Raw genomic sequence first — 16,930 nt, 5'->3', positions numbered from 1 at the left:
TTTGGAGTAGGGAAAAAAAAGTCGAGAGCATACATCATATTGCCTTAGCACAAAACTGGATCAGCCCTTTGTGCCTTTATTATCTTAGTTATTTACCCCTATCAGGTATATAAACAAAACCATTAATAATTTTTTTTCCCTGAAAAACTGAATGAGGTCGTGCAGTACAATCCACCTCGGTATCAGTTCAAACCTGCAGATTTACAAGCGCCACCAGATTCCAGAAATCATCACTGTCCTTTTCCTTGGGTCTCTCACAAACTTCATTTCAGCACTTTCTGGTGTGTTCCATGCCCCTGATGTAAGATATTTGCAGCAATAATTTTACTGCCACTGACAGAATTTCCTTTTATTCGATGCACCCATGACCTAGTAAAACATCTTTCTTTAAATAAAGAAACCCAGACCTGCTGGTTGTGATAAATTAAACAAAAAAGGTTTGAATACAAATCTACTCCCCATCCACAGTGTTTTCACCCTAGTCTTTACTCACTTTTTGGGTCAGTTTTGAATGTTAAGCAGCAGAAGGACTTTTCATCTTTAGGAAAACTGGCAAATACATTTGGTTTGGGGTTTCCCACCCCCCACCTCCCATTTCTTATCTTGGATTATTGCCCTCCTCAGTGATAGTGTCCAATGGAACAGGAGTGTGTCTCACTGGGGTTTTCTGAAAATGACAATTCCTGATAAAGTGCTAATTGCTTTCCACAGGGATAGAAGCTTACATTAGCAAAAGTATTCATAAATAATATTTCTTTTAGGCAGCTCCAGAGCCAAATTTCCTCTTTTTGGAATAAAGTTCCTCTGCTGTTACTGAAATGTTCCAAATGTTCTGCCTTTTCCAGCCTATTGAGCTTTACAGAGCAAAGGGCTGAGGAAATTGCTGGCCCACAGGAGAAAATCAGTAATTTTACTGCATCACTTTCCCCACATAAGGAGCCATTTCAAACAGGGCAATTTTTGTTCATAAATACGTTTAGAACACCTTTTACCTGTCCTGTATGAACCAAGGGTGTACATGGAGCCACAGTTCTTCGAAAGAAGCATTTCACATCATTGCATTTTTTTTTAATATTTGGGCAGTTTCAAAAAAGTTCATGAAGGAAAATATGAGAGAAAACCAAGAAAATCAGCCTGGTGTTGGGCTGATGGACATGAGTATGGTTGGGCTGCTTAAATTGAGAGAAAACTGGGAAAATGCAATGACTATTTCTGAACTGGCAGCAAGACATCCAGGAGGACAAGTCAAGCAGAAAAGTTTTGATATAAAACTTCATCAAGAGAGAGGTTGGGATAGAGATGGAGCTGCCAGTGAATAAATGATTGGAATATATAGAACATGATGTGTAACAGGAGCCAACAAAGGGTGCAGAGAAAGAAGAAAGCAAAGAGAGCTCAGGGAAAAGCCCACAGACAGGAGATTCATCAGAGATGCTCACAGAACAGCCAGAGACTGGACACAATTAGAAAAAGGTGGATTTACAAAATATGAGGAAATCGAAGTTTCCTTACCCAAGTTATGATGGACAACACCAAAAATACCATCATTCTCTTAAGATGAAATAGAATTTAATTTTGTTTTCCCAGCACTCTCCACCCTTTCCTTAGCAAGGTGGGTAGAAACATCACATGTGATATTTATATTGATACAAAGAACCGAGCTAAACTTGGCTAAGCCTTTTAAAACAAACACATTTCTTCAGGCCTCCTCAGAACAATAACTTTCAGTGATGTCAAAACAATTACAGCCCGTTTCCAAAGTGCCAATACAAGGCACAGTAATTGAAAGGACCATTTTAACAACAATAATAAGGATATGAAACATGTACCCATAGTTTATAATAACACGATGTGCTCTATACCATTAACTTTTAATTAACTCCAATTTTGCCACAATTAAACTCAATTAGAGCAGAATGTCTGACACTACAATTAGCTGTATATAAACACCCCAGTTGGTGTCACATTGAATTAATGTCTCCTGGTGGTGGCCTCTCTTTCCAAGGATAATGGATTTACCACCATCAGACTGTTAATTGGACCTGGCACCTCGTGTGTTGTGTGTATCTCAGACAGAACACCAGATCTCTGCTTCCTGAACAACTGTGCTTGTCACAGCCACACAGATTCCAAAAGCAACCGGCCAAATTCTTTACTGCACTCTGCATTCTGTAACCATTCCCATACAGAAATGCTCTTAAACAATTGTGCATCCCTTTTTTTTTTTTTAAATACCAAATGTTACGTTCAGTTTTCTCTTCAATCGCTTGTCAACAGTGAAAATTATTAGTTAAAAATGCCATCACACACGTAGAAGAAGAAATCACATCTATTAGCCAGCACCATCCTTAATGGAATAAACTGTTGCTTTTTAGCAGAGTTCAGTTTGAATCATCTATTTTTTCTGTCCTTTTACATGCTAAAAGTTCCACTGTGGCTCATGAACAATCCTGAAATTATTATGGTTTGGCCTAACCCATCACAGTCTCAATGGGAAGCAGTTAGACAATGGACGGTCTTAGTTTAATTTTGGATGCTGATGTAATTATGCAGCTCCAAAGACAGATATTAAAACACCTCCCATGAGTTCACTGCCACCTCACCACTGCTGAGCCCTGTGTGTGACACCACTTCTCATTACTCATAGAGTAAACCAACATTTACTACTCCTAAGTGCAATGGTGCCCTGCCTTAAACAGCAAATCTGTGAGACTGAGAGTGAGAGCACAGAGAAAGGAAGAAACCTGATCCTAACACCTTTAGGAAATGGTTATTTGAATCCTCTGGATTCCCTGACTGTTAGAAAAAAGTTACAATCAAATCTGATTCAACAGACAGGTAAAATTCAAACACTGGCTTCCCAAGGAAAAATGAGTATTTAGTTCCCTGCATATTTAACTCTAAAAAAATCTGTAGGAAAAAAATGCACAAAGTCCTATAAAAATACAGAAAGTTGAGTGACAATCTACCACATCTTTTAAAGAGTTAAATCTTGTACCAAGAGATCCTAAGTATCTACCACTGAAACCAATGGGCAGCAGAGCTCCATAAATGCTGATTTGTTTTTTGTGGGTATGTTTGAAAATTATACATTTAATCTCCAAATTCTATCAAACCTCTGCTTCCTTTCCATTTGTCCTAAGGGCTCCATTCCATCCCTCCTCAGAAGAGAGAAAAGAGCTTGTGCAGAAGCGGGGAAATTCTCTGTGCTACTCACACATGGGCAAGTTTTGAGCTTTGAAAAGGAAAACATTCTCATTAATAAACAGCTTTAATAAGTCTAATTTCAAATGATGCTTTATTAGCTTCACACACATGTCCTGGTGTTCTCTGTGAACAGATAAGAGAGAATTGACCCGGTGGAAATGACTTTCCATAATTACATGCTTCTCCAAAGTTTGGGGATTTAGAGCAGAATGCATAATTGGTTCAAATCACACCTTTTACGGTGGCCATAAAATACTGTAATTTATGGTGCTGAATAGCAAAAATTAAGCCCAAGTAGCTCCTAGCAGCACATTTGCTTCTCACTTAACCAAGATGATAATATCAGCAGGAGCAAAGGATCCTCCAGCAGAGCTGCAGTTTGAGTCAGTGCTGGTGCTGTGTGAGGAGCAGCAGATATTAAATCATTCCAAATACTTCTGTGAGGTTGGAATGTGCTCTGCATGGCCATGGGAGCAAAATACAGGAACTTTGCAGGGCCTAAAAGTCCTGCTGGGGTCTATAAGTCCTGTTCTGGAGCCATGTCCAATAACATGGGACAAGCTCACAGCCAGATTGAGAAAGCTGGATTATGGAGATAGAATAAATCATGAAAATATGTGAGGAAAGAAATTTTACACCAAGAGGAAGGAAAGGAAAAGGGAAAGGGAAAGGGAAAGGGAAAGGAAAAGGAAAAGGAAAAGGAAAAGGAAAAGGAAAAGGAAAAGGAAAAGGAAAAGGAAAAGGAAAAGGAAAAGGAAAAGGAAAAGGAAAAGGAAAAGGAAAAGGAAGGAATTTTCACTGGCATCAGGGAAGCTTCTGGCCCAAATGCAAAGGTTCATGCCTGACATATGTCCTGAGTCTGTTATGGCAAAATATTTATCAATAACCTGTAAATAGTAACTGCAATTTAATATACAGTGCCCATATTGTCATTTTAAATACTTTGAGCTGAACCTATTGGGGAAAACAATCGTTGAATGTTACTGATGGCATTTGGAGGTAATTATGTTCCCTGAATCTCATCATCAGTATTTTCAAAAATCAATGGAATTCCCTTTTTACGCTGAAGAACTGAAAAAAATATTACATCTTTTCTGTTTAGTTATTGCTAATAATCTAAGAGATTGATTTACAAACAGAAAAAAAAAAGAAAATGTTATTGAAAACTGTTTTTATTCATAATACAAACCTGGTCAAATCCTGTAATCTGACTGCTACACTTTGAGCAAATGACTTGAAGCCTAAGAGATACAATTTTGCCTTTAATTGTAATTTGAATTCAGAATTCAACTAATCAATTCACTAATCCCACTGACAGGAATTTAGGAGACAACTTGCCTTCCATATATCAGCCTAGCTAGATGAGCCAGGAATTGACATGGGAAATTATTTATATGCTTGCATCTACAAGTTCAAAGCACGTGGCAGAGGTATTGAGCACAGCACTGATCAAAGCTCCCAGGGAAGAAAAGAAATTAAATGCATATCCTCAAACACCTGCATCCCTTTAAAGCAAATCTCTAATAAATACATTGCACATATCAATTGCACACAGGCTGAACAGGAGCTGGAGATCACTATCATTGGATGATTCAGTACCTGGAAATTAATAGTGACTGCTAATTTTGCAATTTAGACCTGGCAGGCTGCAGGGTGTCTTTCAAACTGAGGCACTGTTGAGATGTCAAAGGGCACAAAAGAGTTGGATTCTCCCAATTATGCAGCGCCACATCTGTGTGCCACCAAGCTGGGGGACAAGTGATGCCTTGTGAGGGCTGAGCTGGAGCAGAGGCTGGACAGAACTAAAGAATAAAGCAGGGATTTATTAAAAGGATCTCCTCAATGGATCCAGCTTGGGCAGCACAAGAGCCCAGCCAGGGCTGCACCTAAGATGAACCAAAATGGTCCCAAAATGAACCCAAGATGAACCAAAATGGTCCCAAAATGCACCCAAGATGGACCAAAATGGTCCCAAAATGAACCCAAGATGGACCAAAATGGTCCCAAAATGAACCCAAGATGGACCAAAATGGCCCCAAAATGCCCGAGCGCTCCCGGGGTCTCTCCCTTGGATCAGTTCTGCTCCATTTGCATCTTGCAGTTCATTGTCCCATTCCAGCTTTAGCCCCTGCAGTCCCATCCTTGTTTTTCTCTCTCCAGCCCACGGTGTTTGTGCTCTTGGGCTGAGATTTGGATCATTTGTCCTTGGTGCCCAGCTGGAGCAGGAATTGTTTTGTGTCCCTGCTCTGTGCCCAGAGCTCAGCATCCCCTGATGTGAAGCCAGACCCACACACTAAAGCAGCACAGAATGTGAGAAATAGAAAAGCCAAACCTGAGGCATCAGAAGGTATTGAGATGTCTGGAGAACCAGGTCTCCTGAGGCCAAAACCACCACAGGCTGTGCTTTGGCTGGGTTTGTGCACAGCAAGTCCACAATTCCTTCAGGCCATTGCCACTCACACTCAGCACAGCCGTGAGCATCCCAAAATTCCAACTTAGGAACACTTCAGGCCCAATAAGTACCAAAATCGCTGGTTTTCCACCAAATTTCTCTTGGAAGCTCTAGATTTTTGGTTGGACAAAGACTGCAACTCTGTGTGAGGGAAAAGCTCCAGTTTCTGGGAATGAGAATCCCTGAGGGAAATCAGGCCCTCCCTGAGGTGGAGAAGATCCCAGTGATCACAGGCAAAGTAGAAGTTCATGAGAACTGGAAAGAGAGTAAGGCATTCTGCCACAGCAAATGTCCTCTATAGAGGGGAAAATAGAAAATACAATAACATTTCAGAGCATTTGGGCAATACGTGTTATTTTTAGAACAATTTCTTTACCTCCTTTTTTGTCCTCTCCACTATGTTTCCTTAGCAGCAATGAAAAAAATGGAAGTTTTTTTACAGGTTGTTTTAGACAACAAGAAAAACTGGTAGTTTAAAACTGTCATGATTTTCCTCTCTCTTAGTAATTTCTAAATAGTAAATCTAATCCTGTTATTTTACATTATTACTCTATTAAATCTTCTGAATGTAACAGAAATGTGACTGTAGTACATTGCTTTATTTGTTCCCATCCACAAATATAATCTGTACTCTGTATATGAAAACAGATCACCTGTGTTTTATGGATACATAATGCATTTAAGAAATATATATAATAACAGAGCCTTAAATAGATAATAGGTATTTTCAATTCCTTACATTCAGCTATCTGAATTGCCAGTATGTAAAATAAATATTAAGGATAATGTCAAGAGCAGAGGTTGTGAAGAATTCTGCAGAGATGAACTGTCTCTGCTTTGCAAATTTAAACTGCAGATGCAGCTGGAGAGCAGGGTACAGCACATGACACTTGTTAATAACAAAACTAGAAGAAATAATTTGTATTTCTGCAGGTTTCCCATGCACAGAACCATTTCAGATGGAGGTTTTCTGGCTCCACACCACCTGCCCCAATATTTCCCCTCCTTTGCCATTCTGAAGCCTTCAGTGCCAACTGGACTCTGATGTTCTTTTATGGTTTAGTGTTGAACTAGACAAGAGTTTGAAACAGAGCATTTCCCAGCCCTGGCAGACAAAACAAAGCTTGGAAAAAAATGTTTTGAACATTGCAAAAATCAGAGGAAGAAAATGTCCTTATGGGGTAACCTCAAAGGGTCAAGATTCCAGTGTCTGTCCTTGAAACCTCCCAGCCTCACACCTGCACAAGAGGTTTTGCCAGCAGCTCCTGGGACCTGTTCTATTCTCTACAGAAAAAGTGCAAAACCCCTGAAAACAAAAAGATCCACCACATGAGTCGAAACATATGGTGCTCTACATGAACTCATATCAGCAAATTATCTCTTGAAAGTTCCTAAACCAAAGTCATGTCTCCTGTTAATGAGCTACTAGAGGAGGAAAAATAAACCAAGACACTTACATAAATGTAGCTTAATTTTAAGGAATTTGTCTAATTAAGAAATAATTAGTTATGACCTGAGTAAACAAGGATAAATACAGCAAGGCTTTTATCATTTATATGCAAATAAAATCATGGCAAAGTAAAATTTCCATAATATTAGAAGTCTCCTCATGAGTGTTCTCTAAATATTTATAACCAAATTCCTTCAACCTCTCTCACTTGTTTGCTCTTATGCAGTGAAATAGATCTAAAGAAAGAAAAATATGAACACAGAAGAACCACCTGTTTCCATTAATGTTTCCATCAAAAAGAACCAATAAAGGAAAAAAGAGGAATTCCCACTGCTCTGCTTGCAGTGTGCAGTGTTGCAAACTTACATTTTTGTGAGTTTCATCACAGTTAGTGATTTTTCTGAACTTCCACCTATCAAGTCCTGTCCTATTTTCATTTTAAAGAATTAAATAACTGACAAAAAGAATTCCAGAGTTCTGATGTTGTGGATCAAAAATTCCCCCCCCTCCTCCCCACTAACCAGGTTAAAGGATGCACTTGGGGTTTATGAAATCATACACTTGTGTTTGTGCAGTGACATCTATTTTGGACATATTGGGAGGTATTTAGTCAAAGAATATCAAAAAAAGCAGCTGGAACACACAGATGTGCAGCAGAGTGATGTGCAGCTATATTTTCTTAAAATGGACAAGTGTATAAGTGAATCTCTTATTGCTTGCTTGGTGAATGTATCAGTCAGAACTATATTAAAAAAATCATTTTATTTCTTGCAAACACCTGTTCACCTGTGACACCAGGGGAAAATGGGTTTTATTTCTGCTCCTGCAGCATCTGTGGGCTGAGCTGCAGCTGCAGGGCCCCGTGGTGCCCCCAGGGCTCGGAGCTGCATCAATTCCAGCAGAGTTGGAATTCCAGAGGAACAGCTGAGAGAGGCAACCTACAAGGAGCTCTGGTTTCATTTCTACAGCTCAAACTATAGAATGTCACTGTCACCCACCCACATCTGCCTCACCCCTGGGCTGGCATGAAGGTGACTCCCTGCAGTGGACTTAAAATACAGCAGTCCAAAATTTGGAGGGCACCTGGCCAGTTGGATCCTAGACTCCAATCTTCTGTTGTATTTAATTTCTTTTTCCAGCACATAGTAATTTTTGTATCATTTCAATAATAGAGATCCCCAAGGTCCACAGTGTCATTTTTCCCCAAAATGTCTTAGGACATGTTATAAATATTTAACAATGAACAGGCTGTGTTTGGGGACCTGTGAAAGTGCTGAATTATATAAGGACTCCTAAAGCTTTTGGTGTATAAAAGACACCAAAAGATTGGATTTTGAAGATAACTGCACATTCAACTGGGCAAAGATATTTAAATTTTCTCACTTGTAGCCTAATTCCTTCTAATGATGTTACAGTAATTCACTGAGTCCACAAATGCTTGAAGCATCCTTATTTCTTAATTATATACAAATTCTTTTCTCAAGTTTTATAAGAATATGGTATTAAAATTAAAAACCTGCTTAGTGCTTTTGCCCCAAACACATGCAGATAGAGTTTTAAAATAATGACCCATTATCCTACAATAATTCTACAGAGATCAAGCATTAAACTCTCAGTTCTGAAGCCACAGAACCAATTATTATATCAGGTGTTCTATGCTCACTTTTGAGCAGACCACAATTCCAGGGCTGACAGAACTAGGTATCAGAATTGAATAAACTGAATGCCAGCAATTTCCAGATAATCATACACTTCAATTAATACCCATAAGCTGTTGGAGGAAATATACAGACTGAAAGGTCTTAATATGGAAACAAAGCACAATTTTTCACTGAAATTTTCTTAGCATCAGATATTTACAGCCTGGACTATTTCACCAGAAAATTGCAGAAAAGTTTAAGTCCTGTAGTAAGCAATGTGAAGTCAAAGATTCCTGGAACAGAGGATTCCAAAGGGATTTAGTTATGGGTAATACAGCTGATCAGAATGGATAAAGCAGCACAACTTTTGCAAAGACAGTGGAAAGGTTCCACACAAAACCCAAGTAAATTTGTGCTCAGATGATGGTTGTGTGCTCCCCTTGCAAAATGATTTATAAAGAGCAGAAAAACAGGTCAGGGTGTGAACAAGGAAATGCAGAGTGCGGGAAAAGTGGAAGTGAATGATGTAAAACATCAAGAAAGACGGGGAGTAAAATGTTGTGAAGTTAAAAATGCAAGGGAAGAAGAGTAAGAAGGTGGAAAATGAAAAGAAGATGGCAGGAAAGGATAAGACAGGTAATGTGGTTTTCTTCAGGTTGCTGCACACAGGGAATTATTGACAAAAATATAATGAATTCATTATATCAGTTAAAAAAGTAAAAACGAAGAGGAAAAAATAAACTTATTGCAGACCACACCTGTCTTGTTTAGAAACAGAAGCTATGGATAGTCATGGACTCACATTTCCAGCTTCAGAACAGAGCCATAGAAATCGAGGTCTTTGCAGCAATCAGAACATTAAGATTCTGAATTTTGAATAAATATCTGAATAAGACAGAATTGTTTCTGTGTTGTGAGGAACAAGAGATGTGGAGGTTTGAGCAGCCAAACTTCAAAAATGTCTGTGTTACATTCTGAAAGTTACTGATGGGTGACAAAAACTTATTATTAAGTTAGCAAGCAAGGCCAGACCTTCAAGACTTTGTCTTGAGCCACAGGACAGGTGCTCTGTGCCAAAATTCCCACTGCAGCACTTCTGCACTCGCTAGCAAAGGATCAGGGAACTCAGAATTTGTGCAGTTTTCCAGAAAAGAAACCAATAAAAATTTACACCTAATAAGAGGTGAAAAAAGATCCTCCTTGCCATTCATAAAGACAGGAATAATAATTTCTATTTAACCCATGGTTGGTTGTGTGTCAGGCTGTGTTCATGAGCAGATAAAGATTTCCTACCCAAGTAGGAAAAACATCAACCAGAAAGAATGGATGTTTCCATATTTCCACTGAACCCCTAAGATTCCTTCCTTTCCTGCAGGAAAACACAAGTTCTGAGGAAAGGGCAAAGTGTCTTCCTGGATATTGTTGTACCCAGAACAGTGAGGCCTCAGCAAGGAATTTTGAGAGTTAATTTAATACTAACAGGGAAAAGAAACAAATAAACCAATCATGCTAAACAGAAAAGAAGCATTATGATTACTTTTAAATGCCTTAAAATGCAATTAATATATAATAACAAAACCAGCAAAGTATCATGATGACTTTTAAATGCCTTGAAATGCAATTAATATATAATAACAAAAGTGATTTCATAGATAATTAACATAATATGACAAGAAATGTTATTAGTCTCCTTGTGTTTTACTGAACACATCATTATTCTTTCTGGGAGTGTTCTATTAGAAAATAATTTTTAAAAAATCAACAAAACAACAGACAAAAACCTATAAAACTTAACCATCATGCAAATAAATTTAATGTCATTTGTTACTATCTCAATAAACTCACATTTTCCTACTGCATAGCCACTCTCCCACTCCTCAATAAGGAAATACTCATTTCTCCTGGTCTTTGGAGAGTGTGTTATTTCTAGGATGGAAATCCAAGCCCAGTGCCTTGACAGTTATAGGTTATAAACAAAGCTTTGCTGGTTTCTCCTTTTTCCAGAATTCCTCTCCATTCCTGCTAGGAATGACACGCCAGGGCTGATGAACAGCAGGGATGGCAGAGCCAGGCCAGCAGTGAGAGCTCAGAATGAAGCAAATGCCCTCCAACAAAAGCAACTGTTGGCTTTTGCAGGCTTTCCCCAGACATAAAATGAGGATGTTGCTGCCTTCTGAAAGGAATCACAGCTCCCTGCTGATATCTCATAACATTAGGAGGTATTGATTTACATACAGTGTTTATTGAACAGAATATTGCCAGTAAAAATGAACAAGATATGGTAAATTGCAGAGTTCGTATAGAATATTTTGTTCCCCCAAGACAAAATAAGTAACAATGACATGAATTTTAGCTTCACTTCTTGTCAGATTTTCTCTTTATGCCATAAACCAACTTTGGGAGAGAAATATTTCCAGTAGCTGGAAATCCCATTTCCATCCTAGCTGCACAAGCAATTCTTTAAATCATAGTTTTAAGAAATGTGGCTCCACTTAAAATTTATGTGCTCAAATATTTGATTTATGCCCACAGTTCTGGTGATCACCTTGGCTCTGACCTTGGTAAACAATCAATGCCAGAAAGTTTCCCACTAATTCAGGAGTCTGCCCATATGGATCTCACTGAAGGATCCAGGGTTTGCTTCTGCTGGGTTTGTTTCTGCCTCCAGGTTTTTTTTATTTTGAAGGGTTCTTTCTGAATTTACCTGGAGCCCCAACATGTCACACATTGATGAGTATAAAATAAAAACTCAGCAATATGAAGGAAAAAACATTTCTCTCCTGCACTCCTTACATACAACATGCAACACAGGCTACAGAGATCCTTTCCCCTGACAGAATTTTCAGCTGTATTTCAGTTGATCTGCCTGCAGCTTATGTATATAAATAATTCTCTATCTGATTAATAATTATATTTTATACTTCCACAAGAACTCCTTTTTTCTTTTTACAGTAAAATTTTCTTTCATTTCCCCTTGCTAAATAGTCAGGATTCCTCCCTGAAACTTTGAACTCTGCCATTACTCCACGATTTTTTGATGTAATTTGAAACCACCAGTATTTTAACAGGTTTGATCTGTGTATTAATGATTCTTTAATTAAATCAAGCACATTTTACTGCAATTTACATCTGTACAAGACCAAACTTCTTGCCATGAAAGACTGAGCGCCTTCCTTTTTTTTGGGATATTAGTAGGAGATGACTGGGGTCTGACATTTCCCATCAGCTGGTTTCAGCTCAGAACAGAGCAGATCAGTTCCACTCCAGACAAATCTGCCTGTGCAGATAACCAGGCTTAAAACACATTTTTACATTTTTCTTGAAGTTAGAAGCAAACGTGTGATTTTCCTTTTGAAATAGCAGCATGTTTCTGTGTGCTGTCCATAGATCTCCAGCCAGCATCAGCAGAGATTCAGCATCAGGGGATGATAAATCATCCCAAAAAGGATGTGGCTGCACTAAAATGGACTTACACAGATGAGAAATTCCTGCTCCTGCACAGATAAATTACAGCCATTCACTTCCAGGGTTTTGCGACAGCAACACTTCCCTTATCTGCAAAAATGCATTAAAGCACTCACAAATCTTTCCCACAAAATGCTCCTCAGCACCTGACCAAGCTGGTTTTCCTCATCATTGTGAAGCATTTCCATTGTTTGTTCCTTATTAAACAGGGAAATTGAGCCCACTGGGGCAGCAGCCTCACCCTCAACTGTGAGCCAGTCCCAGGTGCCTGAAGTGAGGCAGCTCAGAGCCCAGAGCTGCTGATGGGTCTGGAATCTCCAGCCTCCTCTCAGCCTACATGTCAGCCAACATTTAGAAACAATTCCTCATAGAACTGCACACTCCCACTTTGCTTTTCAGCCCTGTTAACATAAGTTTTCTAAATATCTCAGTCTGTCACTACCAGTTGCAAGGCATCCTTTCACAGAAGTGTCATCTGCCATTATGAGAAAAGCTGAGGGCTGATTTCACACCTCTGATTGTCAAGGATTTTTTTAAAGCAAATAAAGCTCTTTACTTAAAAAATAATTAAAACTAACTCTTCATTAGCAGTTCAAATTGCCTAGGTAAATTTGGTCACAGCTCTAATTTGCACACAGTTTTATCAAGCTGCTTCATTTCATGCTTGCAGAGGATCACCTTCTGATTATTTCGTTTCCACAGACATTTGTTGCCTTTCAACGATGGCAGCACCCTTTAAAATCTGAAGTCCCAGCTGGAACACCCCAATGGCACTTTGCCACTGATGCTTTAGGGGCTGCAGGACAGGATTTCACTGCTGCAGGGATCCCAGGCAGGGGGAAGCGATGGGAAATGAGCTGCTGCAACTGGAGGCTCTGTCCTGGACCCAAGGAATGCCTAAACCCAAATCTCATGCACGAACAGGAAAAAAATAATGGAACATTTTTGCCAGTTCTTCTGGACCCACCTAACTTGGAGTAAAGAACAGAACTCTTGTAACTTGGAAACTTTTTGTCGTCTTGGCAGTGGCAATCTACCTCTACAACTCTTCCTGCTTTTCTTTGCATTCTGCCTACAAATGCATTACCCAGGTAAATGTGAGGTTTTAAAAATGAACCCAGGGGTTTTAAATAGCAATTTTCCCCATAATCAGTGGTTTTCAGACTTCTATTTTCACTGGCCTTCTGTTTGACCCTTTGTTTCCTAATTCATTGGGGTTTTATCAACACTGAGCACAAGTAGCCTTCCAGCTCCACTGCAATCCTTTTGCTGTTATCACATCTCTTTACAGAAGCACTTGATTTTTTTTTTCTTTTGCTCAAGGAAAGAACTGAAAAGTCACTAATATTTCTGCTCTGCTGGAATCAGAAAAGACTATGGGTCTGAAGTGGACTCTGAATTTCTATAAATTATGGGCAGGTTTTAGATGGTCTGCACCTCACTGATTTGGGTTAGAAAATTCATTTGGGCTAGAAAATCCCCACCAATCTCCTTCATATGTTTTTCCACATCTGCATTTTCCAATAGCAAATAAACTATTAATACTAAAAAATAAAGTATTTGTCATTGTCTGAAATTTCTGACTTAGTCTGATTTATTCAAATCTCAAGAGAAAACCAAATGTGCTTGAGAGCATATTTATACAATGCAGCACCTTTTGCTCCCACTAAAGAGGGGCTCTGGGCTCCCTCTTATCTCACCAGCCCAGAAGCAATTCCACAACGTGCCCAGAGCCTGCTTTAGCCCCTCTTCAGAGCATCATTTAGCAATTTGGCAACAAGCTCCAGCACCCCAAAGCAAAACCATTGCATGTAAATCCATGGGTGTGCTCTGACCTGCAGAATTCCTATCAGGATGCTCCTTCACAAACCTCTCCAGGAGGAAAAGGAGTTGCTACACAATTTTCTAACACAGTCTGCCTTTGCTGGGCATAACATCATCCCTGAATCCTCCTGCTCCTCTTCACAAGCAGCTTTCACTTCAAACTGAAGCTGGCTGACATTTCTTGGGCTTTAAGAGCACAAACCACAAAGTTTCATAGGAAATAAACTCTTAAACCAAGTGGATTAATAGGGTTATTTCAGAGGGTGAGGGTGGTGTCATTAATACGAGCTGCCTTACATTCCTCTTGCCAGTTTGAGTTCCTTTGCTAAAAATCAAATTTTAACTCATCTGAAAACACAAATTCCACACAAATGAGCTCCACTGAAAAGACTGCCAGGCCCTGGCCCTCAGACAGATGTTTTCACTCTATTTTAAAATATTTTCTAACTCTTACTAGAAATAAAATACTTAAACCATAGAAAGAAGGGATTAACACAAACAATGAACAAAGTTGTCTGTGTAGAGTTTGATACTCTCTAATTTAATCATGTCCTCTAGTCATGAATCCAGAGAAGAACTCCTACAAGTTTTTCAGCATTCCTCCAGGAGAAAGAGGGCAGCAAACCCAAATTTTCAAACATTCACAGAAAAAAAATTAATTTTAACAGATTGAATATCCTTAGCTAATTTAAAACATTCTGAGGTAGTAAAATCTGCAAAATTCTGTGAAATACTGTGATCACAAAAGCTCTGTTTTGTGCCCTATTCACATTTTTCAATTCTTAGCCCTGGAGCACATATGCACTAAGTGCAGGAAATAAATCAGTGCTCAGGCAGAGCATCCCTGGGCGTAGCTGAAGGACTCAAACAGATTTTATTTTTTCATTCCTCCCCCACCTCTGATTACACACTTGATATTCTGATGGTTTGCAAAGAACTGGTATTTCTTCACAATGATCTCTTTAACTTGTTTGCATTTTGTTTTGAATTTTTCCTTTCAGAACCACTGTGCTGGGGAGGGGGAAGCTCAAACAAAACCAGAAAACACTTCTTTGAGAGAAATTCAAGGATATTTTACATTATTCAGTGTACCAAGGAAATCAGGGAGAAAATGCTGTTGTCTTCCTGACTCCATGACACATCTTTATTGGAAAATAATGGGTTGGATTTGAGACAGAGTGATCAGGTTGAGGGTTCTCCTTCAGAACATTCCAAGCCCATTTTTTGCTGCAGGATGGGGTGAGCTGCTGAGCAGAGTGCAGGATAACAGCTCAGGAAGCACCAAAGCCTCTCGGGCTGTACATTCACAGTGCTCATTGCTCACCTGCTCCATGACATTTTTTGTGCATAACTTACATTTCTTCAAAGAGCCTCCTCTAGAGAAATGGGTTTGTCTTAATTTAAGTGTGTCTTTTGCCAGATCAGATATGAGGGCCATTTGTGGTTTGCTGCATTAAGTTGAAAAGTCTACTATGATTTTCCAGGAGAAAAAATATTCAAGGTTTATATGCAACGCATTAAGGTGGAAATCCACTGATAAAATAAGAAACAGCTGGCAAATGAAGACAAGGAACAACGTTAAAAAGAGAAACTGCAATGTTTTTCTTGCAAGGAGGACGTCAGCAACTCCCATAAATCCTGTGCAAGTGCTTAACACACATTTCACTGCAGCCCCAGATAGGAGGGAGATGTTTACGTGTTGAAAACCAGCATATGGTAAATTTTAGCAGTGCTGGTTGAGCAGTAGGACCCATCACCAAACTGGGAAGCTCTCCCAGAGGAGGGAGGAAACAGCACTGGAGGTAAAAATGGTGATTATTACACTGCAGGAGATGAAAATGAGGGTCAGGGATGGCAGTCAGGACTGTCCCCAAGCCCGTGTCCCACAGGGGGAGGGCACCCTGTGTCTCCCTCTGCCAGACAGGGAGACAGACACAAAGGGCAGCATGCACAGCCACTGAGCACTCGGAATTCTGCTGCTCCTCTGGAGCAACGCGGCCACGGACAAGTTCTGTGAGTGCACATTCCCAGAGCTGGATGGAAAACATGAATTGACAGGGCCTCTGTTTATTTTATGCATTTTGGGACAAGGTGGGGCAGTTGTTTTGTGGGTTTCGGAGATCATTTGTTGAGTATTCAATAGAGAGAAACGTTTTTATTGATAAGGAAAAGAATCTTTAGTAAGATCTTTCTAGTTGATGTACATTTCATATGTAACATTTTCATATCATCAGAATGTTCTTTATCTCTGTTAAAGACACCCACTACTAAAAATGGAGTTCAGTGGTAGTTTCAATTGACCATTTGACAATAAAAATGAATAATTCTGTAGTACCATAGTGACAACTACTCCAAAAGATCTTCCTTTGTCCAAACAAAATTTTCTATTCAGAAATCAAATGCATACACAACACTCAGCCAGCATTTCCACTGAAGATAAATGACAAAAAGTCCGTGCAGAAAGCAGGCAAATTTCAATTGCGTGAAAAACAAACACATTTACCATTTCCAACGGTTCTTGAAATTTCCTATCACAGTGGCTGCAATTGAGTCTTCAATTTACCTGCAGATCTTTCAGGAGCAAATGCACATTCAGAAAACGCATGCTATCAACACAGAGCAGAGATGTTATCTCTGAGCACTCACCTCGTAATTGGCAATCGCTTCTCGATCGAGGGTTCGGGTCACCGAGACGTCCCCGTTCATCTCATTGATTCTAAAAATTCCTTTTGGGTCTTGATCCACTCCCTTCCCAGAGAGGCGAAACTTCACTCCCTCTGTCCCTTCACTTCTGATGACCTGCATGGCAGGAAACAAGAGATGGGCCACATTGTAAAATCTTTTAAACCCATCCTACAAACACATAAGTCATTTCAGTCTTTCAGCTAATGC

General features: G+C 39.4%; 1 protein-coding gene across 2 annotated transcripts in view; it reads right to left on the bottom strand.

Annotated features, from left to right (window-relative positions):
* The window catches only part of CDH13 (cadherin 13), a 446,013-nt gene that overhangs the window by 216,514 nt on the left and 212,569 nt on the right, over positions 1-16,930 (bottom strand). For both annotated transcript variants that reach the window (XM_077184876.1, XM_054640681.2), the window contains exon 5: positions 16,685-16,837. In XM_077184876.1, the coding sequence (XP_077040991.1) occupies positions 16,685-16,837 (153 nt within the window). The remainder of the gene's footprint in view (positions 1-16,684; positions 16,838-16,930) is intronic.

The sequence above is a fragment of the Agelaius phoeniceus genome, chromosome 12 (genome assembly GCF_051311805.1).
Source record: "Agelaius phoeniceus isolate bAgePho1 chromosome 12, bAgePho1.hap1, whole genome shotgun sequence".
Lineage (NCBI taxonomy): Eukaryota > Metazoa > Chordata > Aves > Passeriformes > Icteridae > Agelaius > Agelaius phoeniceus.
Note: the sequence above shows the minus strand (reverse complement) of the source record. Positions and strands in the feature narration are given on the sequence as shown.